The sequence below is a fragment of the Lissotriton vulgaris genome, chromosome 6, assembly GCF_964263255.1.
Source record: "Lissotriton vulgaris chromosome 6, aLisVul1.2, whole genome shotgun sequence".
In the NCBI taxonomy this organism is placed as follows: domain Eukaryota; kingdom Metazoa; phylum Chordata; class Amphibia; order Caudata; family Salamandridae; genus Lissotriton; species Lissotriton vulgaris.
This window is the reverse complement of record NC_141694.1, coordinates 1,494,591,377-1,494,617,089: the sequence shown is the minus strand read 5'-3', so window position 1 is coordinate 1,494,617,089 and position 25,713 is coordinate 1,494,591,377. Positions and strand designations below refer to the sequence as shown.

Sequence of the window (25,713 nt, the reverse complement as noted above, 5' to 3'; positions counted from 1 at the left end):
GAGTAGTGTTTGCAGCTTTTAATTCTGAGTTGTGAGCATAAATCTCATTTCTAAAGCAAAGAAATGGTAGTTGCTGGAGTACATTTTGTACTCCTCAGAAGAGCTATTGAAAAACAATTACATAGATCCTCTTTCAAGCCTATACTGTTGAACTGGATACATTTCAAACGCAGACTTGCCCCATCTTCTTCGCCGCAAGCCTGTCTTAATGAACCTTGAGAGCAACATATTTTATGCAAACATTAATCTATTGTCTATCTCCTAAAGCGTAATTAATAGACTGTAAACACTCGGTCCATCCAATATGCCCAGGTTGTGCCTTCCCTTTGTACGTAGACACTCCATGATGTCCTGTCTACTTTTGCTTGTTCAATACTATTGTCACCATGTGCCAGTCACAAGCAACTTTGCATTCATTTATACTTCTTGTCTTAGACTTGTCTGGACAGGCTTGTCTCAAGCGTTTACTTTGCTTTCGGTGTGAAAAGAAAAGTTTTCTAATTTTACACTTGAAATGTCCTTTCCCCTGAGGTCTTGCTTTTCTACTTTAACTTCTAGGACTGGTTTCCTGAGAAATGCAGGCATTTTCAGCACGGATTGTCGCCTTTGGCGACTTAAAATGCCATTTGCAAAAATGTATACATGTTTAAATTCTTTAATTTCCTTTGGCAAGGACCGTGGTTTAAATATTTGTTAATCTGGAAGCTCCTTTCTGTCTTTGGACATACTAAAAATGAGGCCTTTCCGTGGTGTGCGCCGAGTACATGCCACAACTTTGTGATGTTGTTTTTCCTCTGCAATTTTTTTGGATTATATCGCCACCATGATCCACCTCTTACTACTTAATGACGTTTTTTCTTATCTGCACTAAAACCTAACCTGCCCCTTGCTAAATGATTCCCAGTCATTTGTTACTTGGACCTCATTTTTCACTCAGAATCAGAATATTCTGAGGACGTTGGCCATAAAAGCACAATCAGAGTGATACACTATAAACATTTGACAGTATAAAATCTAATCAAAACCACAATATTCAGTTTAAAACCAGACATGGTCCAGCCCAAATGTTAAAATACATAAAAACATTTTTTACTCTTTTTTTTTTTTTTTTTTTTTTTTCAGGCTATGTAACCATGAACAGGTCTTTGGATCATATCTTTACATTATCCACTATCTTTGCACTACCAATTATAAATGCTTGGAAGATAATTTTCCAAAGAACTGCCCCACAGCCCTTCTTATCGTTTGAGGTTTTTATTTTTTTTTGTCTATTTCCACCACAGTCAAAGTATTACATTGCACGGAAAGGACAAAACAGTAATTCAGTAATGAGCAGAAACCAAGTAAATAGACTAATTCCAAATTGTGCCGCATATTGGTAAGAAGTCTTAACAGTATCCATAGTAGAGACCCAAATAAATCCTGTCTCCCCCCCAACTTCAAGGGCTTATATAGCTATTTTCAGCATGGGAAATCATAGAAACTGCAAAGTCAGCGTAGTGTAAGCATTTTTACTACAAATCATATTTCATTATTTCTTAAACGTCATATAACCTTACTATCGTAGCACTGACCTACTACAAGAATGTTACTTAGCTCCTGTCATCTAGAGGTGTCTAAACAGACTAGTTACCTAAACCACAGCAAACAATCATGAACGAATGCAATACAGTGTGTTAGCAGGAGTCGCCTTGGAAAGTAGGTAAAGGCTTCTTGGAGAACAATGTTACACAAAATAAACCGTGCACACCTTGCTGCATGTAGTGTTCAGCAAGAAATGTAAACACAGAATAATCATCATGAAAACAGTCATTGTAACAAAGATGATGTTGAGGCATAGTGTAGTCCAAGCTAAGAAAACACACGATGGTGATTTTGTTTCAATTGCAGTAGCATCTTAAGGCATATATGGATTCAGATATGGTATGACTATTATTAATGAGCCCATATATTTTTCATGTGGAAAACATCCACACTCCGTTGCCCTACTTAGGACCAGATTGCTTGTTCATGGCATGAAGATCTTTTCCCCTCTCGCGTTCCCTACAGTCTTCTCTCCTTTCATACTACTCCTACTCCTAGTTTTAAGTCAGGGGTCCAGGTTGCCTCTAGCCAGGACCTGCTAGTACTTTAGCCGCCCTCCGCAGATAGACAGCCACATTTAGCTGTAATGGATTTATATAGACACTTTTGTGTGGTGCACTGCCACGGTGACATTGTTGCCTCTAGCTGGGGCTGCTTCCCCACTCCTCGCTCCAGCCCAGTGCTTTCTCCGAACCTATTCTGTGTGTGTGCATGTATATGTTAGGATATAGCTGTGGTGCCTACCCTTTCTTGGAGTCAAACTTACACTGCTGATGCATGTGCTGTCTGTGTGAGGAAAGCGAGTGGGTTGGGTGTGATGGATTGATAGATCGATTTGTGTATGTCCAGACTGGGAACTCTCACACTGCTGCCACCATAAATGTACCTGCTTTGTGTGTTATGGAGGTTTGCACCACTGATGTCTGAACTGCCGCTTTTCTGTTTGTGAGTTAAGCTTGCCTAATTAGTGCCAATGCTGCTGCCTTTATTTTGCTTATTCTTTATACGGAGTAAATTGACATTGCTACAAATGCAAATAAGGTACCACTTTGCTGCCTGAGGGAAGTCTGCACTGTTGCTGCCCTGCTTCGTCTGTTCTTTGTGAGAGTAAAGCTTGCACTGCTGCTGCCTGTGCTGTTGTCCCTACTCTTTGAGGGACACATGCACTATTGCTGCAGTTGCTTTGCTTGTTCTGTGCTTCTGGTAAAAACTTGTAATCCTGTTCCAAATGTTTGTGTGGGTCGATAGGGAGGTTGCACGTTGTGGTCTGTTGTATTCTTATTTTTTCTGTGTGAGTGAAGTGTGTATGCTACTTCCCGAATGCCTGACAAGTGTGTGAATGCAGTTTGCCTTTCTCTTGCTTGTGCTATGCTTATTTTGTGTGTTTCAAACCCTGTTCCTGGAGCCAAAGAGCAGCCAGAGGTTATTGGGCCCTAGTCTTGATGGTTGAGGTAGTTTTCCACTGGTGTCCTGTTGACCTCCTACTGTGGCATTGCAAGCTGCGTCAGGTACAACCCTTTCTGTATTCCACTTTCAGGGTATCGAGGGCAGGCATCCAAAGGCTTTTCAAGAAGATAATGGGAGGGGGAAGATCTCTACTAGTACCCAACAGACACAATAACTTAATTGTCCTTTAGCAAAAAAGTACTTTAGTTGCTCAACAGAACTATATACTTCACAATCAATTAGGGTAAGTGAATTCAGGGTTGTATTACTGGTTGTTTTTCAGAATTGCCTGCACCATCCCTCTCTAGTATGTCCTCCCGAACCTGGTATCCCTAGCGGCTGCAGTTCAGTATCTGGTGAAAGCTGCATGAATTATGCAAAAGTGCATATTATATCACTGTTAACCCCTGTTGAGCTTCGAAGTATATCACTCGTTCTTGCACCTGGTTTCCTTAGGCTAGAAAGTCTCCAGTCCTCGCACTATTTCTTTCAAGCTCATCTGTCTTTTTGCTCGATTTGCAGGCAATGACTGCATGCCTTTGGGTGGTGAGATGGGCACCGGTTTTGCTGTAGCCCCTCTATGGTTCTGATATCTCTGGGTGAATGCAGCTTGGTAGGTCTGAGTTATCGGGGCACACCATCAGAGACCGATCATGGCGATGTGCAGTCGCGGCCCCTCAGCCCAATCAGGCATACACTGGACACTTGTTGTCTTGGTTTTCTAACATTGGCAGCCCTAGTTAATGGCTGCAATGACTGACCACAGACACAGCCAGGCTTGATTTAGTACAGCCATTAGGGAAGTTCTATGTTGGTTATCACATAGAGGCCCAGGGACCCACTCCTAATACGGGTCGCTCCTGACTTCTTTCTGTTATCGTGTACTTTTTCTGGGTGCTCCATACATCCGGAACCTGCGGGGCTTCTCCTTTATAATGGCTACTTCTGCAGTGCCAGGTACATCCCTGCCTTCTCTGAGCAGGTGGGAAGTGTTCTAGCCACTGGGTCTGGAAGCAGAACTGAAAGCTCTGGAGTGAAAGAGAAGGAAAACAGTTCCGACTAAATAAACCTGGAAAACCCTAGAAAATCAAGAGGATTGCAGCATAACTATTGACTGACGTTGAGGGAGACAAAGAAATCTTAGAAAAAACAAACCAGCGTTGGACGTTTTCCACATGAAGTACTCAATCACGTGGGTTAGAGAATAGCAATGGATATGGAGGATATTTCGTTTAAATCATGCCCCAAGTGACCCCAGAAGTTCGCACAGAAAGAAAGCCACAAGGTGTTAAACCCATACCTAGGAAGGGTGCGACATGTGTTGATTTTCACCAGACTTTGAAGATCAGGGAAAAAGGTCTGCACCCTCTGCCATGGCATGTTCTCAGCACAAGCTGGCATCGCTTAAACACCTGGGCTGGCAAGTGATGAGGAAAATCCTCAAACAGAATTTCTACAAGAGGAACGTTCAGACACTGAGATGGTAGTCCAGATAGTGCGGAGAAAGATACCAGGTATAGAAGGTGTCCGGTAACCCAGTAGGGTTACTGTGGAGCAGAGCTGACATCCTTACTGTAAAAGTCCCCGAATACTAAGTTGACTCCAAAGGCACAGGTGATCGACTGAAAGCAGAAGCATGAAAAATGCCATGGATCAAGGTTGAAGACACAGTTGATAGGAAACCATTAGAACCTCTGTTCCAAAAAGCAGTAAAGCTCTTGAGAGACCCGGAGTCTCACAAAGAGACTTCAGTGTCAAAAGGAAGACTTTGACGCTAAACACCCAACAAAAAGTCCTCAATGTCAAAAGAAAAAATGCCGCCCGAGGCCAGAATTGAACAAAAGGACTGTCTTAGTTTGCTTTTTCCGAAGTATGTCAGTTTACCAGAATTTTCCATCTCCATTCGAAAACCAGTTTACTAACTAGGGGTCTTATTATCTTGTTTATATGTATTCTCGGTTGAACTGTATTGAAAGGTTAATTAAAGTCTGCATGCATACCATCTACCACCCTAATCTCTTTCCCTGGTGCTGTTTTACCTGTGACAAAAAACTTGTAGTGGTGTAGCACACCTGGATTTTAAAGCGGGTTCAAGGCAGGTAATCCTAAAGCCAAAAGTTCGGACTTTTTTGGGCACCTCAGGATATTGTCCCTTCTGGCTGGTGAGGGACTTGAAGTTAAGACTAGTATCAGGAGAGTGTAGGGGATTCCTACACAGAATCCTGTGGTGCTCCTGCGGAGGATAGAGACCTCAGTGTTCAAAGTTTCTTTATCAACAAGTTCAAAAGACGAAAAGTGTTCATCTAGATATTTTTTAATCCAAAGTTCATATATTGTTTTTCAATTAGACTTGGGTAATGTTCAACAAACATTCAGCACGTTATTCGCCACCAAAATGATTCATAATGCCAAAATCCCAATGCATTTCGGGACCGGGGTCCCTTCATCAGGGGAATAACGTTACTCTGCAAAAGAAGCCAAACACTGTGTAAGGGGGTGGACGTATCTACTGAAACGAAAAAAGAAAACAAAAGATGGCATAGAAACCTCACCGTTATATGGGTGGTAGTAAGAAGAAAAACCGTGAATAACTAAACATGCTGCAAACAGAATCCCGAATGGTCAGGTGACAGGAGTTACACCGCAAAAAGAAGAGACCGTGAATAGCAAGAGACCGTAGATAACAAGGACATGCTGCAATACAATACGAGAATAATCGGGTAGCAAAAGGTACACCACGAGTGTTTGCACAAATTAACGATCAGAAAATGTGAGTTCAAAGAAAGTATGAGTTAGAAGAAAATAAATGCCCACTAAATGTTTTACCTGTGCCAGATGTGACTTAGGGAAACAAGCTGACCGAGGCAAAATTTCAAGTTGGCTAAGTTTAATCAAATGTTACAACTTTGGACCGATGATTAGCCTTCCAAATAAGATTATGGCCCAAATTATACTTGGATTCAGGCCATTAAGAAAGCTTGATCGATGGAATGTATCGTTTGCTTATTTTGCTCACAATACACCGTGCGCCTTTTGACACTTTGAAGTCTGTGTTAGATGAAATTAAAGTGCAATAAGGTATCTGTCAACCTTCCTAGATTTATCAGTAAAATCCATAAATATTGGGAATGAAATTTTCAACTTGCAGCCTCCAATTTAAAATGTTACCTGACTGCGAGAAAGTTAAATCCTGTGACGAGTGTTTCAATGGTTTGCCACACAAAAACATGCTTGACCCATCGAGACCCATATAATTTGGGACAGGAATATTCTTACGGTTATAACTCCATTACCATGATGAAAAAAATTAGACATCTTGGTTTATGGTTTCACCTTATTCCCTTGGGGGTAATTTAGTTGTAGCTGGACAGTTGTTGGCATATCACACCAGGTTTTTGAATTATGAATATTTGGTGCGTGTTTTGTGCTTTACCAAGTATTAAATGCATGCAGTTTATCAAACTCTGCCTGGAGACCTGTTACACATTTTTTTTATACTGAGAATCCCCCACTGGTGTTGTTTTTTAGGTCTTCGCTACAGTCTGCTTCGGCAGCCTGTTGGCCAGACCTATTGTTTTCAATATACTTAGAGTCGTTTTTGAGCCAGTATCTTGCTCCTGAATTAATGGTTGTTGTCCATCCCATTACCCTGGTGTTGATTCAGTTGCTTTTTTTCCTGTTCTTTGTTATTCCCGCTGGAGCATTTTGGTCTCGCGTATTCTAATTGGATGAGTTGTATCCTTCCACTGCTTAGTTTGGGATTTTTTTTAATATAACTTTCTGCGCTCCGTGGGAGTGCAAGTGTTTATCCTGTTACTTCCCCTCAAACTCGCCCAAGTTTGTACATTGCTTCCCCACCCTGTTTTTGTAAATTTATGTTCGAGGCATATGGGCTGCAGATGGTACGTTATGAATAGATCGCCATCTGGTGTTGGGCTCGGATGATTGCACTTTGTTTTTCTCTTGGAGAGTCTTTTGTAGCTTGGTGACTCCTCCTTTGGTTGGTAGTGCGCATGGGCATCGGCTCCATCCTTAGAATGTTTTTTTCTGCCATCGGGTTCGGATGAGGATTGAGACGCTCCAGATCGACTTCGAAAAGAAGTGACTTATCGGTGCGTATTCCCTTTCCAATTCGACGGTATTGTTATCGAACGCAATTTCATTTCCATTCCGGCGCGTTTCGACTCCAACATCGAAGAAAAAACTTTGATCTACGTCGACGAACTGGAGGCCTTTCTCGACGTAGTCAAGCCCGGAGTCCATGGAAAGGACTCCATTCAAGAAATGTCCAACGTGTGGTGCCAAGTTCCCACACAAGGACCTACACGAGGTGTGCAACCTCTGCCTATCGCCTGAACACGAATCCAGGGACTGCGAAGCCTGCGCAGCATTCTCCTCCAAGTCGACGATTAGAAATCGTTGAGCTTGAAGACACGAGGTTTCCAGAATGCAGTCGGAGGCGATCCTGGAGCTGTTCGAAGACCAGCACCTCGATGAAGAAAAGGATCATGAGGATCAGTCTGGGTCGGAAGGGGACGAGTCGGATGTCGAAGAACTCGACGTGCAACAAACCGTGAGTGACGACGTCCCCTTACCAAAAAACAGACCCCGTGTGGTAACGACCCCGCCTTCGAGCCCGGTCAAACCGCAGAAAAAAGTTTCCGACGCCCCGCCTTCGGGCCCGGCAACGAAACCGAAACTGAAACCGAAACTCTCGGTCTCCACCATGTCGGATCCGAGAAGAGGTCGACATCGACTTTGACGCCGAAGCTCCATGCAAGGGAAAGCTCGGCATCGAAACATTCCATGTCGAAACAGAAACATGATTCGACGTCGAAGACTCACTCGACACCGAAAAACTCGGAATCGAGCAAACACTCGGTGCCGAAAACACCGAACATTGACGATCGAAAACAAAGGCACCTTTCGGACCGAAGGCTTCGGTACCGACACAGGAGCAGCAGACCGATCCCAAACAAAAGATTTTGTTTATCGATCCACAAACTGGCAAAGTAGTGACGAAGAAGAGGAAGAATGAACAGATAGACAAATCTCTTCCTTCAAAAAAGAGAACACTGGGGACAAATACAACTCCTCCTACTTCTCCTCGACCTAAAGTCACACCCTCTTCTCCTATTCCTCACACTATGCCAAATATTCCTGCACCTTCTACACCAAGACCATCCACACCTCAGTCTGATGTAGACAGTGATACAGGGGAGGGAGAACCTCAAGAGGATGATGACACTATCCCAGATGAGGATGACCCATGGGAAAATTATAACGCAGGGTCAGATGATAACAACGACCCATAGTTATATCCCTCAAAGCCTTCACCACCTGATGATACAGGGTTTGTACAGCTCATTAATAGGGCAGCAAAATATCATAAGGTAGATCTACATACAGAACCTCAAATAGAGGACTTCCTATTAGAGACACTACCTACTGCACAAAGAACATCAGGTACTCTACCTATGCTGAAGGATCTTCTCAGTCACACAGGAGAAATATTCAAAGACCCAGTGAGGGCTAGGGTGTTAAACCCAAGAATTGATAAAAAATATAAGGCGGCTCCAAAGGATCCAATATTTATCAAAGGGCAGGTACCTCTGGACTCGCTTGTAGTTTCAAACGCTCGCAAAAGAGCGAACTCATTATCTACAGGAGAGGCCCCTCCACCTGATAAAGAGTCAAAATTAATAGATGCATCAGGCAAGAGAGTAGCATCACAAGCGGCAAATAGCTGGCGTATAGCCAATACACAGGCGCTACTTGCACGTTATGACAGGGCACATTATGATGAATTAGAAAAACTCATCACACATCTCCCCAAAGAACATCAGAAGAGGGCAGATCAGCTAATACAGGAAGGAAAGATAATAACTAACGCTTCCATTAAGTGCGCCCTAGACGCAGCAGACACTGCAGCAAGATCCATCAATACCAGTGTCATGTTAAGGAGACATGCATGGCTTAGAGTCTCAGGGTTCAAACAAGAAGTACAAACATCCTTATTGAACCAACCCTTTGATCAGAAAACACTTTTTGGCTCAAGCACAGATGAGACCTTAGAAAAGATGAAGAAAGATACAGAAACGGCTAAGTCAATGGGAGGATTGCAACAGTCAACACAAAGGGGTTCCTTTCGTAGATCCACCTATAGAGGAGGCTCAAAAAATACAGGAACAAATCAGCAATCCACCTCTTTCACACCTACGTCACCCAAAGGTAATTCAAGAGGTAGTTACAGAGGTAACAACAACAAGGGTAGGGGCCGCGGAAATAATAACAACCGCAACTCCCCAACCCCAAAACAGTGACTTAATACAACTTCCCCCAGACCACATAACACCGGTCGGGGGACGTCTATCACAGTTCCTACCTGTCTGGGAAAACATCACATCAGACAAATGGGTGAGACAAATTATCCAACATGGTTATTGCCTAGAACTCACAGCTACCCCACCAAACATCCCCCCCAAACAGCGTCCAATGAGTCAAGATCATCTGACATTGTTAAAAGAAGAAGTACTATCACTGCTACAAAAGCATGCCATAGAGAAGGTTCCAAAAGATCAGCAAGGGACAGGAGTATACTCTCTATACTTCCTAATCCCCAAAAAAGATGGGTCTCTAAGACCAATCTTAGACTTCGGACCTCTCAATGCATACATAAATTCGGAAGATTTCCACATGGTCACGCTCCAACAAGTACTTCCTTTACTGAAGAAAGGGGACTTTCTTTCTACACTGGATCTAAAAGACGCTTACTTTCATATCCCAATTCACAAAGCCCACAGGAAATACCTAAGGTTTGTAGTGGAAGGACAACATTATCAATTCAAAGTCCTTCCGTTCGGGGTCACAACGCCACCAAGAGTGTTCACAAAATGCCTAGCTGTGGTGGCAGCACACCTAAGAAGGCAACAAATACATGTCTTCCCCTATTTGGACGATTGGTTAATAAAGGCCAAGTCACAAGAAGAATGTCTTCACAACACACAGAAGATGATTCAATTGCTGCACCACCTAGGGTTTACGGTGAACTACAAAAAATCACACCTGCAACCAAACAAAATTCAGCAATACCTGGGGGCTACTATAGACACAGAAAAAGCCATAGCATACCCCAATCCAATCAGGATACAGACAATGGTCAGGTTAATACAAAGATTTCAACCACAACACTCACTACCAGCACAAGTGTTTATGCAGCTGTTAGGCATGATGTCCTCCTGCATACTGCTAATACCACATGCCAGACTACAAATGCGTCCACTACAGGAGTGTCTAGCGACACAGTGGAATCAGGCTCAAGGTCAAATTACAGATCTGGTGTTGGTAGACGACCGTACGCATCGCTCTCTGAAGTGGTGGAACACAACAAACATTTCCAAGGGACGGTCGTTCCTAGAACCGATTCCACAAGTGATACTAACAGCGGACGCATCGCTCTCCGGATGGGGAGCGCATATGGACAAATACACAGTGCAGAGGAAGTGGAGTGTGCAGCAAAAGAAACTGCACATCAACTACTTGGAACTATTAGCAGTATTTCTAGCACTAAAAGCTTTCCAAATACAAATAACGAACAAGGCAGTCCTGATCAGAACAGACAACATGACTGCAATGTATTATATTCAAAAACAGGGGGGGCACACACTCTCTCCAACTGTCCAAACTAGCACAGGACATTTGGAGATGGGCCATTCCTCAAAAGATCGATCTGTTAGCAGAACACCTACCGGGAGTACAAAATCAGATAGCAGACATCCTAAGCAGAGAGTCAGAACAAGTACACAAATGGGAGCTGCACGACCAAATACTGCAGCCATTCTTCCAAAGATGGGGGCAACCAGAGATAGATCTGTTTGCCAATCATCAGAACGCAAAATGCCAAAACTTCGCATCCAGGTACCCACACCACCGGTCCCAGGGCAATGCACTATGGATAAATTGGTCCAACAGATTTGCTTACGCTTTTCCCCCTCTCCCACTAATCCCGTTAGTGGTTCGGAAACTGCAGCAGCACTCAATGACAATGATACTAGTGGCACCCACGTGGGCAAGACAGCCGTAGTTCACCACGCTACTACAACTCTCACAGGTGCCACATCAAAAGCTAAGATTATTACCCATGCACCTTACACAGAACCATGGAGAAATAATGCACCCGGATCCCAAACAATTGAACCTAGCGATCTGGCTCCTAAGGTCATAGAGTTTGGATATTTAGATTTACCACCAGAATGTATGGAAATCATTAAACAAGCAAGACGTCCTACCACCAGAGCATGCTATGCAGCAAAATGAAAGAGGTTTGCTATACACCGTAACAGTAAGCACATCAACCCTCTGGACGCATCCACTAAACAGATCATTTGCTATTTACTACACTTGCAGCAATGTAACTTAGCATATACCTCTATCAGGGTTCATCTCTCAGCTATACCGGCGTACCTACAAAACAGGCAACATCTTTCCCTGTTTAAAGTACCAGCAATTAAAGCTTTCATGGAGGGACTCAAAAGAGTCATTCCACCAAGACGACCACCTTCCCCAGTCTGGAATCTCAACCTAGTACTTACCAGACTAATGGGACCACCATTTGAACCTATGCATAGGTGTGAAATACAATTCCTCACATGGAAGGTGGCATTCCTCATAGCTATCACGTCACTTAGAAGAGTAAGTGAGTTACAAGCTTTTACGATTCAAGAACCATTCATGCAGTTACACCAAAACAAAGTGGTTCTTAGAACAAACCCAAAATTCTTACCAAAAGTAATTTCTGCATTCCACATCAATCAGTCAGTGGAATTACCGGTCTTCTTTCCAAAACCACAGACGGTAGCGGAAAGGGCCCTACATACATTGGATGTCAGAAGGGCAATATTGTATTATATAGAAAGAACACAAACTTTCAGAAAGACAAAACCGCTATTTGTTGCGTTTTCTCCTACACATAAGGGCAATCCCATCTCTAAAGCGGGCATTGCCAGATGGATTGTAAAATGTATTCAAATATGCTACTTAAAAGCAAAGAGAACATTAACTGTTCCTCCTAGAGCTCACTCTACACGTAAACTAGGAGCATCTATGGCATTCTTAGGAAATATTCCTCTAGATGACATATGCAAAGCAGCTACCTGGGTTACACCGCACACCTTCACAAAGCACTATTGTGTAGATGTGCACACAACACAACAAGCTAGAGTGGGACAAGCTGTATTAAAGACTTTATTTCAGACAGTTGCAACAGACACGGGTGACCACCGCTAGGGAAAGAACTGCTATCTAGTCTATTCATAATGTACCATCTGCAGCCCATATGCCTCGAACGGAATATGCTACTTACCAGTATGCATCTGTTCTTGGCATAGAGGGCTGCAGAGTAGTACATGCCCTCCCAGCCTCCCCGGAAACCTGTGTCTGTTCCAACATTATCTTATTTAGATACACTTACATGGGCATTCCTATCTGTATTCAATCATACTACTCAATCTAACCCTACTATGGCAAAACAATCTAAGGATGGAGCAGATGCCCATGCGCACTACCAACCAAAGGAGGAGTCACCAAGCTACAAAAGACTCTCCAAGAGAAAAACAAAGTGCAATCATCCGAGCCCAACACCAGATGGCGATCTATTCATAATGTACCACTCTGCAGCCCTCTATGCCAAGAACAGATGCATACTGGTAAGTAGCATATTCCTTAAAATGGATCCCTCCCACCCATGTTCTCACTTTTAACACCTCTCTCCTTTGCTGTAGCTCCACTGAAAGGTTTTTACTTAGCTCTTTCATGAGATTTTATTGTATTTTTGGAGGGAGCAATTTGCAGGCTGCTCCTTTCTTTCACATTTACCACTCAATACCTTGGTACAGTAAATAAAAAACCTTTGTTGACACGAGTGTCTAGATACATGGCAGTCATTTTGAATGGGTTTCTTATCTTTGGAAGCCCATTTCAAAATTGCTGGGCTTGCATGCGTCTTGAGACCTGCTTTTGCCTGATGCTGTCTAGAAGCTTTGACAAAGTCAATAACTCAACAATTTAAAGTAGATGCCTGTTGACTTTTCCAATGCTTGTTTAAATGTATGGATGTTATTTTAAGAGTTTAAAGGGGGAAAGTAAATTGGAATAGCACAGATTTGTTTTAAATAGTGACATTTAAAAAAACAGTGTTAAAGACTGGCTTCCATTGAGATTATTGGATTGCTACTTGTCCTGTGATTGTTACCTGTACCTTTCTTTTGTATTCTCAATGGTTATTGGTTTGTATAGAAGTTGCAAACAAAGATTTTCGATTTGATTATATTTTAGTGGAAAAGATTAGACACCCCACCATAGCACAATATCACACCAATGGCCATATAGCCAGCTACACCTGTACAGATATACCATTATTTTAGCCTACATCAGTAAAACATTGTTCACTCATACGGTCACAATGTAGAAGCAAACAAACAAACCAACCATAATCTTGCACACAAAATCAGCACCACTTGTCACCTTCACACTTACAAAACTGCACCAAAACTAAACAGTGGGCTTGGTAATGATGCCACATCAATTGCGCACCCGCTTCTCTTCATTGGCACCAATGTGGTGATCTGGCATCATGTATAGATTACCGCCACCAGGTTTCTCTGGGGAATGTGCAGGCATCCCTAATGGACATGCCATTCAGTGGTTCCTGATCTGTTGAAAAAGCGGATTTTGCATTGGAATGCTTCAAGGACTGCTTTGCTACGGTCCTCCTTGGGTCTGACTGGTCTGTCTTGCCAGTTCCACCAGCAGTACTAGTAGTTTAGAAGATCCTCGTGGTAGCCTCACCTATCACCAGAGACAAACTATACAACCTCTACAGCAGCCATTTAGGCAGTTTTGCCGCTCAAGACCACGCAGTGGTGGCAGAGGTCGTGCACATCAATAACGACTGCAATCATCCTCTTCATCTTTCTCTTCTTTCGCAACAGGGGCAGAGCCACTTTGATTTCTTCTCCCATGGTTCTGCTGTCAGTAGGGAAATTTGTTTTCATGCTCAACTAGCTGGCCATAACATCGCATCAGTGGGTGTTGCAAATTGTTTTAAGTGCCAACTCCCTTCACATTCTTTCCTCCCTCATACCCTGTCTTAGGGGTGCACGACTGGTAGATCCAGGGCCGGGTCTGGTGGTGAAGCTAGAAATGAGACAACCGTCAGAGTGATGAGACTAAGAGTAAACAAAGAGATGGAAAAGAAGAAAGTACTAAAAAAAGATACTCTTCCCTAAGCAACAGGCAGGTGTTGCATAGCGAGCTTCAGAGTACTTGAACTGGAAGTAAAGGAAGGAGGGAGCCACACGAAGAGGGGTAGAGCATAAAGGAGCAATCCAGGAAGACTCGACATGGAGGTGGAAAAGCTGACCAAACTAAGAATTCAGGACTGGAGGTAGAGACCTTGAAAGAGAGCAGCCAGACGAATGAGGACCCCAGTGAATGGTCGAGAACTGGTGGCTGCCTCTGGGGATATCGGACACTTATGCGTCTGCCACCATCCTAGAGGATTGTGTCTAAGCCAGGTGAGTGTCAATAGTTGGGCAAGGAGATTAGATGTGTCTGAGAACGCAAAGTATTAGGATACTGCTGGGAGACCACTAAAAGAGGGCCCCCGAAAAACAGATAGTTTGCCCCTCACTATACTTTAAACTGTTTTTTTTGTGTTTTTTTTAGAGCACGAAGGGAAATGAAAAATAGAACAAATCTGGGGCACATGACAAAGCAGAAAGATAAAGAAAAGCAAAGTTATTTTTCCCCCAGTACTGTTGAACTTTTTCACACTCAAAATCAGACTCGCCTGTTAGTATTTTGTTTTCCCAAGGGACGCAAGTGGGAGGCCTCCGCTCCTACCTGAAAAGAAACTAAAGAGACCAAACTAATCCAGAGAAGAGTGGAAGAATTATTATTTTTTTTGCTCTTTTTAAAAATACATACAATCCGCCTTCATATCTATAAACCCAGAAAGTGAAAGTATCATTACTACGTTGTGTCCATTAATCCCACTCCTCCAGGGGACCGACCATAGCCTGGGTCCCGGAAGCAGAGAAAGATGAGTAATGTTACTCCTGCCATTTCTTGGTGCTCAAAAAGTTGAAGGGCTCAGTTCGATTTTAGATTTTTACCATCTGAGCACCCTCCTGCAAAAGGAAAATTTTGAAATGCTGACTTCGCTCCAGGTCCTTTCTGTCCTGGATTTGCTGGTTCGACTGTACTGTTCTTGGATTTGTAGGATGTGTACTTTCATGTGCCTGTTCTGCAGTCCCACATGGGGCTACCTTTGATTCGTGGTGGGATCAAAGCATTTTCAATTTGCCTTTTTACAGTTTGGCCGCCTTCCTCTCTGGTTTTTATGAAGGTGATTGCAGTAGTTGCTGTTCCTTTAATGCGGGTTAGAGGTGCATGCATTCCATATACTGATGAATGTCTGCTGAAAGCAGGCTTTCTACAGTCGGACTGAAAACCTCCTCCAAACGATCTTGTAACCCTCCTGTCTCCTATGGGTTTTCCCATCAGCACGCCTGCCTGTCTGACTGAATGCTTGTGCCGAAATGTCCCTTCATAGGGGTCATCCTGGACACAATGGTGCTGAAGGCTTTTCCTCATCCACAGTGAGTCTGGTACATTCAGGGTAGGATCCCATGGGTCAGGCTCAACATAGCTGCCAAGGTTTCAGATTGGTTTGTGTGAAATTTTCATAATTTCACTGAAAGTATGTGTGACATTTCAGCGACTGAGTGACATTTGCTCACGAGCAAAATAAAGCAATGAAGAAGAGGGAAACATAAATATCAGAAGTGATAATCATGTGAGCAAAGAGAAAGTTTAAGTTACCTGCTTCAAAGCATAAGAAATAATTGTTAAACAACTAATTCATCAGACTGCAGCCTAAATTGCAGAAAATAGATAAAGCAGCCTGGAAGGCGTTCATAATTTATTATAGTCAGGTGAGTGGCTCCCAGAGTCCCTCGATTACCGCCGACCACATGAGCTGCAAGTGGGGCTGTATTAGAAAGTGGAGCGTGGGAGGCACTCATTTAGGCCACAGCTAGGCTGATAGCAAAGTCTTACTTACCTGACTTTCAGAACACTTTCTTTTGAAGAAGGCAACGAGCCAGCTCTGTTGTAAAGATTATGCTCAGTCCTGATGGCACAAAAGCTGTGATGTATTAGGACTTGCACATTTATTATTGTAAAAAAAAGTTACTGGCACAAGCCTTTACTTTCACACATCTTTGCAGAGACCACAGTTGGCAAGTTTTTCGTATGTCATGATAGAATTTTATAGCCAGAATAGGGTTTTGACCAAATGCAAGTTACATTTTCCTGCCCGAGAAAAAACGTCCAGGATCTGTGCACAACAGGAGTTACTTGTAGAAACACAGCGAGGGAGCATGAACCAGGCGTGACATTCGATGACCAATGTACAGAACAACTCTCGCACGTCCCTCAAAGACACTAACCTGCACAAAACTCGCCAATCATTGAAAAAACACATCTAAACAAAGGCAGACTTATGGCATTTGTTAATGCTCGCAACAATAGTAATGTTTTAAATCACCATTGTCACTTATTTTGGCTTGCTTGTGAAGAAATGGGTTTAGGCACGTATTCAGCACGTACTGTTTTCACACGTAATAAGCATACACACTCGGGTGGCTTATACTTACTTTGACCCTTTTGCAGGCAGCGACTCTGCGGGGCAAACAGACTGCGAGTCTCAGTCACCGTGACAGAGTTCAGATTTACTTCGTGCCTCCTTAGTCCATGGGGCGGATGTCCTCAAGTCTATTATCCAGCCTGTCCGGTTGTCCTGGGCGGGCGCTGAAACTGCCGGTCATAGACTCCATGACAGAGGCTGAGCTGAGCTCGGTGATTAAAATGGAATTCACTGTCTTACTCACGACGAGGCCGCGAGTCACGGAAATAGGTACAGCGGCGGCTGCCGGCCGCCTCCTCAGTCCACTCCTGGCTGCAGCAACTTACTTTCACGGTGGGGTGATGGTCAACATTGAGAATGTGCTGCAACCACGATGATGCAAGCAGCGCTGCCGTGATGTGCTCCAAACACTTAGCCAGTCTCCCACAAACAACTGAGCAGCCGGCGGCAGCATTAGCAGGAGGTGACGTCACGTTCTCTTATGGCGCCTAAAGAAGTCTTGCACTATATCACACGACGTGAGGTTAGTCAGCGCGGCGCCGCTGCAGGAATCTCCTTCTATACTGCTACATTGTTACAGCCAGCTGATACTAGCTCAGGCGGCTGACCCTCCAAGCCTGTTAAAGCAGCGCACCCTCGCCACACAGGCTGCTAAACACTTCAGCTTTACTTTATTTAGCATGATAGGCAGAACGAACGGCTTGAGAGCTAAGGCGCTAGCCCTATAATGCGTGACAATGTATTTCAGTGCGGTGATGCGGAACACCACACTGAAATGCGTTAGTGTCACGTCTCATGCGTGATACTTGGCAGGACTGGCTCAATCCTTGGTCCTGGTGCAGTTGTTCTTCGTCTTCTTTGGAATCTGGTTCTTATGTGTCCTGTGTGCCTGCTGTCACAAGCAAGGCTCGCAATGGAACATCTGCTTGTAGTGGGCTCAACATCAGAATTGTCATTTGGACAGCATCTGCATATCAAATTAGACATACCAAACCAAAAAAGTTCAAAGCAGGAGGGTCCTAGGGAAATTTTAAGACCACATAGGATTTTCTCCCCAATAATTACTCAAAAAACAGCAGGAAATCCTTGGGTCTATTCGGAAAGAAATATAAATGTGTGGCGAGCCACTATTGGAAAAATGACAAAACTATCAACACTGAACCACTGGCCATACACCACAGCACTGACTATGAGCACTTCCTTTTTAGGACGAAATCCCTCACTCCCCAAAGGTGATATGATTAATCCTTGCAGTGGGTGTATTGCAATAAAGAATACTTTTTTACTCTCCCTAGCCAGTTTTAGTTTCACTTCCTTCACATTTCTTATTGCTTTGCGCTGCGCCCTCACTCACACTGTTTTCTCTTTATATGTGGATTTAGAAAGTCATACTAATATTTGAAACATACCTGAGCTCCTCCCTCATAGATAGGGGGGTTGTAGCCCTCAAAGGAACTAAGTTTTTCTGTTGAGAGGAGAATCCCATATGATGAAGCATGTCACCTTTGGTGAGCGAAGTATTTCATCCTAAAAAGGAAAGTGCCCACAGTTAGTGCTGTGGTGTGTAATAGTTCTGTGTATCAAAGGAGATACCCTGGACCTTCAGTAGTGGCAAGTGGACCCCAACCTGTTCTGTAGCAGGCTGTTCTCCCTAGCCCGACCAGAGCTCACAGTGGTGATGGATGCATAGTCTCTGAGTTGGTCAGCCATTTTGGAGAAGTCTGGATCGGGGCCATTTTGTCTCCAGTGAAGCAAACTCTGAGCCATTCAGTGTCCTCCGGAGGCCAGTTTTATTTATTTTGAAAGTTTTATATAGTGCGAACAAGAACTTTGCAGATATCAGAGCGCTTTACAAAGCAGGGATACAAACAGGAGAGTGAATAACAGGCCATTAGGCATAGCGTAGTTGTAGGTAATAAGTGGGGTGGGGTAGGTACATGAGGGTGCATAGTAAAACAGGTACATCAATAATGATAATAGTACAAATGAATGGGAGCATAGACAGTCAGGTAAGTCAATAATACAAGTAATACAAATAATCAAAGGGATCGAACAGATAATACAGATCGATGCAGAGTCTTTAAAAAATCCACAGTAATAGTTCAAGTATATTTAGCCATGATGATAGCTTTTACTTCTTTCTTAAAAAGTGTCTTGACAGCCAGCACAACCGCCATGTTGTACTGCAGCGAACAGGGCAGTGACAGGTCGTGGGTCTTGTGTCAGTAGGTGCTGCGACTTTAGAAGTGGCTGAAACTACATGGGTTCTTTCTAGTAGTCATTTGTTTGACAGGCTACTTCAGCTAAGGCATATGGTCCCTGTAAGGGTTCATCTTTGTAGGAGGCGTTCAGGGGTGACTGAGAGAGCCTAAGGCAACAAGTCCTTTTTGGCATAGACCTCTCCTTGGCTACAGATAAAATCTGGATTTTAGTGGGAAGGTCATCCCTTCCTCTTGTGGCACATTTTCCAACTATCGCTACCTTTGGCAACTTTAGGCCTGGCCAGGAAACTAAGACTTAATTGTTTCCCAAAAGTGGGTTACTGCGGTGCTATTCTTGATCCAGTCACTGTTTGCCATTTAAGGAAGGTCCACGTCTTAAAAACTCAGAAGGGAGACTTTGCTCTGGTGCTCATGACTAGGGAACATTCCCCCTATCTTCCCTCCATTGAGTACGAGTCCAAGAAAGAGGACAGTTTAAAGCTTGTCCTGTCTCACAATGCGCAGCAGAGTAATGTTTTTGCTAAATATATTTTATATCTGAACTCTCCCTAAAATACTGCTACACCTCTATGAATAAAAATGTACTTTACTCATCGTCCTTCAAGTGCATTTCCAGAGGAGACAAAATTTTAAGATCAACTGAGAATGATGTCTAAGTATGCAGAAACATGAAAGTTCGGTTATTTTTGCACATATTTGATTAAACTGTTTTGCTCTCCCTTTCTCGCTTTTCCCTACACCTTCACTTGTCTCTTTCCTTCCCGTCTTGCTCAGAAGCATTGAGGTTCTAGCAATGTGTGGTGCCTGCATTCATGCCCAAAATTGTATATGTGAAAGTGGTGATTGACAAAATGATTTTCAAAAGGCCTTTGAATCTCAAAGGGTACAAGATGTTGACGGACAATCTAGTTGAAGCTGAAAACGAAGGCAGGACTTTACGCACTCCATTATGGAAGTGGGTGGGTTAATTAGATTCCAGAGCCATAGAATTGTGTCCAAGAGTTCCTTGTTCAATCTAGTAGTCTCCCCGGGCACTCTCTCCCCACCTGTTTATTTCATCATAGTGTCAGATTAAGCAAGGGGATATTTTCGAATGAAATGAGATCCTCGACTCTCAACAATGCCTCTGTTGCATCGCTGTGCTCACATATCCCTGGCATCTACTAGTATCGCTACACAAAAATATGCGTGTCTAGTGTAATTGTATTCTCCAAGTGGGCTTCTCTGCTACGGATTTTTTTTGTTTTAATTTATGTGGATTAACATCCCCAAGCTGTTGAAAAAATAATTGTAATTTATGGGTTATTGTAAAAAAACTTGTATGAATGTTGAAATGAAGATACTTGCTTGGCTGACGTTATTAAATATATAGTTCCCTGGAATTTTACTCAGTCTTGTATTTTGAATATGGATACAACTGTTTACTGATGGATGCTTTTTCTTTTTAGTTTGCAGTGTTGATGTGGGTGTTCACATATGTTGGTGCCTTGTTCAATGGTCTGACACTACTGATTTTGGGTAAGTTGCACGGTGCGAAGTATGAATGAAAAATTGGTGTACTTTATTAATCAGGATGAAATGCTTTCTTACTGATAGTTACCTGTGAATTGGAAGGTTTTGCTTTATCTTGCAGAATTAACAGTGCTACTAAGGCTATTGCTTGAAACAAAGATCTGTGAACCATTGTAACGGTACCACAGCATAGGATTACAAACAGTGCTGTCTACTTTTCTTTATCAGTGCCCCATGCCCTTTTTGAAGTCCTATAAGAATATTGTACATTTTTGGGCAAAAATGTCACAAGGAGGCATTCTCAGTAAAAAGTCCACAACCTTGGTTGTCTGTTTTTCAGATCGTCATACATACCATTGGTCTTGTGGATGATCATTGCCTCGCCGCCTGATCCCTAAAAACCGGGATGGGCTCAACCATGTTCCAGGGAGCACTTTGGGTAATCTCCTGCCGGAGTCATTACAATAACTATACAGGAGGAGGGATCCTAGGTGTTTCGCTCCCTCCGTGTAGCATTCAAGAGACCTGCTGGTCTCTCTGCAGTCCTGTGTGGTAGTAACATTCTTGTGAAAGCCATGTTATTCTGATGGAAGTGGCCATTAGTATTTAGGTAAGCCATCCACGGGTAGCATATCGATGCAGGTTTCAATAGGATTGAGTCCCTGCTTGACCTATGATTGACACTTAAAATGACCGGTGCGAAAATATTTGCTCCAATCAACCCGTAACCAATGCAATTTCGCCACTTTTTAGTTGATGTAGATTTATTTTGACTGGACTTTCTTTGAAGATGTTGCACTGCATTGCATACAGCTATCCATTATGCCTCCAGTGTCTCTGATCTGAAGGGACATACATTTATGTGCCTGTCATTACAGGAAACCCTATCTTATACCTGGCCATACTGTCTGTGACAGTAACAACTCCCAGAAGTCAATTTGAAGCAGGGAGGAAAGGTCGGGAAATGCGTACTGGAAAAATAGTTGTATAACTGATTAAAATAAACTGTTAAAAAGGGAATGTGAGGCATACATATCTAGGAATGGGTAGATAAAGAACTGTTTGCAAACCTGGCTTGCTTGAGGCATAGTCTGGAAGGGTAAGGCGGTTTCACCTTCTAGACCAGTCTGACAATTTTTTATCATGGTCAAGTTGAAATGCTCAGCAACGTTAAGATTTATGTCATTACAATACTGATGTGTACATGTCTAGTCGCACTGTCTCTCTGCTTGAGGGTGCTGGGTGCACATAGGGAACAGTGGATGGTGCACAACAGCTACTCCAAGTATGGAGCACAAGTGTGCTGATGTCTTTGAGAGTGAATGCAGTTGTCGTTAGTAATACAGCATTGTCGACTTTTATGACCCTTGTTGGTCTGACTGGCGCTGTGGGTAATACTGTTCGGTTTTGGAGTTGTGGTGTGAGGCCTCTAGATGTGGAGTTAATTTTTCTCTTCGGATTCCCTTGATTATCAATAAACAGAATATCTTCACACTCCTGCAGAATCCACAGCACCCTTTGTAATTAAAGACCGTTATATCACACATATAAGAGGTAACATTTTTTGTTTAAAAAAATAAATAAAAACTGCATGCAATGAGCCGTGTGCGTGACTGAACCATTTGTAAATGAAAAACCGGGAAAATGAGGTCTCCAAATATAAAAGAATATATTACGGAGCTGTCTAGGAAATAGGGTTACAGGAGAGGCCTGACTCACTATGGTATCCCTCTAGGATTCAGATTCAGTACTACTCAAAGCATGAACTGACATGCAGATGGCTGCCTTTTTAGATGCCTTGAATAGGGAAATTCTTCATATGCACCAAATTAACTGCTTTACCTATGATGGACTGGTCCTCTAACGGAACATGTCGCAGGAATGTTCAGCCTTAGATGGCATTTAATGACACATGATACGATCCCCCTGGCTGTCATTTGCCTTCTGGAAGGCTTATCTGGGCTAGCTGCTTTATAATTGACAAAAAACCTTTTAGATGGTCTGTTAAGTAATATTCATTAACCTGTCTAGTGCCCAATTATGAGTTACCAATTCCACCCAGTTCTTCCCACCTACACTGTCCAATTCCCCGTTATTCTGGCTGAAATGGAGAATAACATGATGAACTTGTTTTAATAGCAAAGCCCAACATATGGATCTCCAGTCTGTGGGGAATAAAGGACACTTTCCTGCTCTCGTTTCTCTCTTGCAGGTTGATAAATGGGAGCAAGAGGATCACTGCTATTTGGGAGACCCAGGGCGGGGCTGCAGGGGGCTGCAATAGCATCCTGGGCAGGGAGGCTAGCGCCAGGTAGGGAAGAGTCTTCCATGTCACCCCCATGCAGTAGGCCGGGGGTTTAATGTGGGCTAAACTGCATGAGCTCACTGCCCCTCCCAATCCACAAACGTTTCCCAGATGGATTTTTCAGCTGGTTAAATCGGACCCCGTGCTTATGCACCTGGTAAATCTAGTTGAGAGAACCAGGCCTCTTGTGGTCGAGCAGTATCCCATCTGCGGGGCTATCCCTCTGTATAACTCCTAATCTGGGGCTTGATGTTTAGTGTATGATGGGTAATTTCTGCTGGAGTATATTGGCCCAGAAAAGATTGGAAACGAAATAGATACAATTCTGAAATCACATTGAGAATTCATTAAATAAAGCATAATTTGGGAGGGAGGATTTGCTGTGATGAACACCATATATGGCTCGTTTGTGCTGAAAGCTCGGAGCTCACTCACCCTTACTCAATAATTTGGGATGGCAGCCATATGGACGTTTATTTATGACTGTAGCAAACCAGATATTGCCAAATAAAGATATGTTGGTGCTGCCGCATTTTGCCATGTACTTTAATTTGATTCCTTCTCTGGGACTTCTGTTTCTGTTGACACAATTTCAATGCTTTTTTCATTTAACAAATGGATAATAAAAAGTGTTCCCGAGACCCGCTCTTGTGCAGAGAAACTGTGCTACTCTTATACTCCGAGAATCAGTCCATGACAGAGAACTTTGATTACGTGCAAGTACGTTATCCTCCTTCCTGCATGCAAAACTGTCACTGATGGTGGATGCTTCCCTATGCTTCTCACCGCTGAATTCTGTGATGATCGCTGAAGTTCCAGGCATTTGTCATCTGAGGTCACTATGACCACCAACTGATGAAGTTACATTTCACTGCTCCTAGAACGGATTCCTGAAGATAAACTAATCACAGTGATGGCTGTGTCCAACGTGGACCCCTTCAGATAGCAGGGGGAGCAGTTCCCCATTAATAGGGATTGCTAAAGACCACTCCATTTCGCCCATATGAGCAGGGGAAAGAACAAGATATGCAGTTTGATAGCCAGATGACAAACATGTAGTGGAGGCACTTCAGGCATCAAGACTGATCCGGGCATACCAAGCGTCCTGGGAGCAGTCCAGGTTAACAAACACTCTGGATTTGGAGGTTCCAGGAGAACAACCATACATTGAAGGCTCCTCACAATATGGTTCTCCGGAAGAACAATGTGGCCAGTATTGTCACTCATTCAGTTGCCACTGACATTCCAGCTCTCAGCAGCAAAATTACAGCCATCACAAAATAGTGTTGCAGGCTTGTAGCAAAGACATAGATAAGCAAGCCTTTTTTGCAACAGAATATCAATGGGCTGCTTTTCAAAGGAGCCATAGAGGTAGTTTCCAAAAATGAAGGCAACCAGGGCTTCTATTCCAGTTTATTTCCTATTGAAACGGAAAACAAGTGATTGGAGACCCATCTTGGATCTCTGTGAAGTTAAACGGGTTCCTCAAATTTCGGTCCTTTTGGATAGCCACACTTCAGGAGGTCCTTCTGCAAGAAGATGAAATGCTGGCATTCTTAGACCTCAAGGATGCTTACTTTCTTATCCATATTCAGCAGCATCGCAAGGATTTTTTAGTTTTTTGGGGCTGGACAGCACTGTAGATTCAGACCTCTGGAGTCTTCACAAAGTGCCTAGTACCAATTGCTTCACATCTACACAAAATGGACTGTCCAGTTGAGCCCAATGTCGACAACTGGCTCATAGCAGGCTGAACATGAGAGGCAGAAGAATCTACAACTGCCAGTTGGGATTATTCCATAGCCTCTGGCTCAACCTGAACAAATCCAAACCCTCTTTACGACCACCAACTTCTTGACTTAGCTTGGATAATGGCTCAACGCTTAAAAAGAAAAGCATTTCCTTCACCCGATTGAGTAACAATGCTGGAGGCTCTAGCCACAGCCATTTTGGCTCTCTCCATTGTCTTTTGTCGTAACCATGTCATTATGGACAGTTTCCAGTCTGAGCCTTCGTGCATTAGCCTAATGCATTCTCAGTGTTGGAGTCTTGGTTTGTTTCCATTTAATTCATTAAGCAAACCTGTAAGCACTTCGTTTTGTAAGTGAAAAGTTCAGCACAGCAAATGTTGTCCATGATATGGACTCCATAGGCCCAGCATGACAATACAAGTGTTTTTATGGGGCTCATGTTGTTCTGCATTGCTCTAATCCCGCGCTGCAGACCATTATCTAAAAAGCGGGCACTGGTTTTGGTGGAGAGTGCCATACTTGAATTGTTGTCTATTTCTCCAGGAGACATTGCAAGCAGGGATCAGAAGGAGAAGTGTTTTTTGCAAGCCGGTGCAACATCTTTGTGTACACATTTCTGCCAGTTCTCCTGGTGGGAGGGTGTCTCAACAAGCCAAAGGAGGAGCTACACAAATTAATATTGATCACCTCGGGTGGTTGAGACAGTACTGGCGCACTGAGCTTCTGCATTTCTCAAGTGGCTCTATTGGTCCAGTTAAGATCCTCCTGGAATGCGTGTGAAAGAAAGGAAGACCACTTCTGCACCACAACTTGAAGCCTCTAATCCACAGGCCCTTGCTCCTGATGACTTTGTTTGGTCACCTGGTCAAGCACATGCACCATCGACTTAGAAAATGTGCAATGCTAAATGGAAAAGATTTTGTTGGGTGCTGGTAAAAGCCCAACTCCTTTGGCTTTGCAACCCCATTACATATTGCCATATTTATTACATCTTGACACATCCGACCTTAAGCACGCTTCGGTCAAAGTCCATCTGGCTGCAGTTTCCAGATACAGACTACCATCTTGTCTATATTTCCTTTCTCAACATATTAAGGAGCAATGTATGAAAGGGCTATTTCAAATCTTCCTAATGTTCGACGTCCACTGGTACCTTGTGAGATCAACAAAGTTCTCAGGTACCCC

General features: G+C 43.3%; 1 protein-coding gene across 1 annotated transcript in view; it reads left to right on the top strand.

Annotated features, from left to right (window-relative positions):
- Positions 1-25,713, top strand: part of RTN4 (reticulon 4) — a 232,057-nt gene that overhangs the window by 181,083 nt on the left and 25,261 nt on the right. The window contains exon 6 of the mRNA XM_086927651.1: positions 20,409-20,478. Coding sequence (XP_086783777.1) covers positions 20,409-20,478 — 70 coding nt within the window. The remainder of the gene's footprint in view (positions 1-20,408; positions 20,479-25,713) is intronic.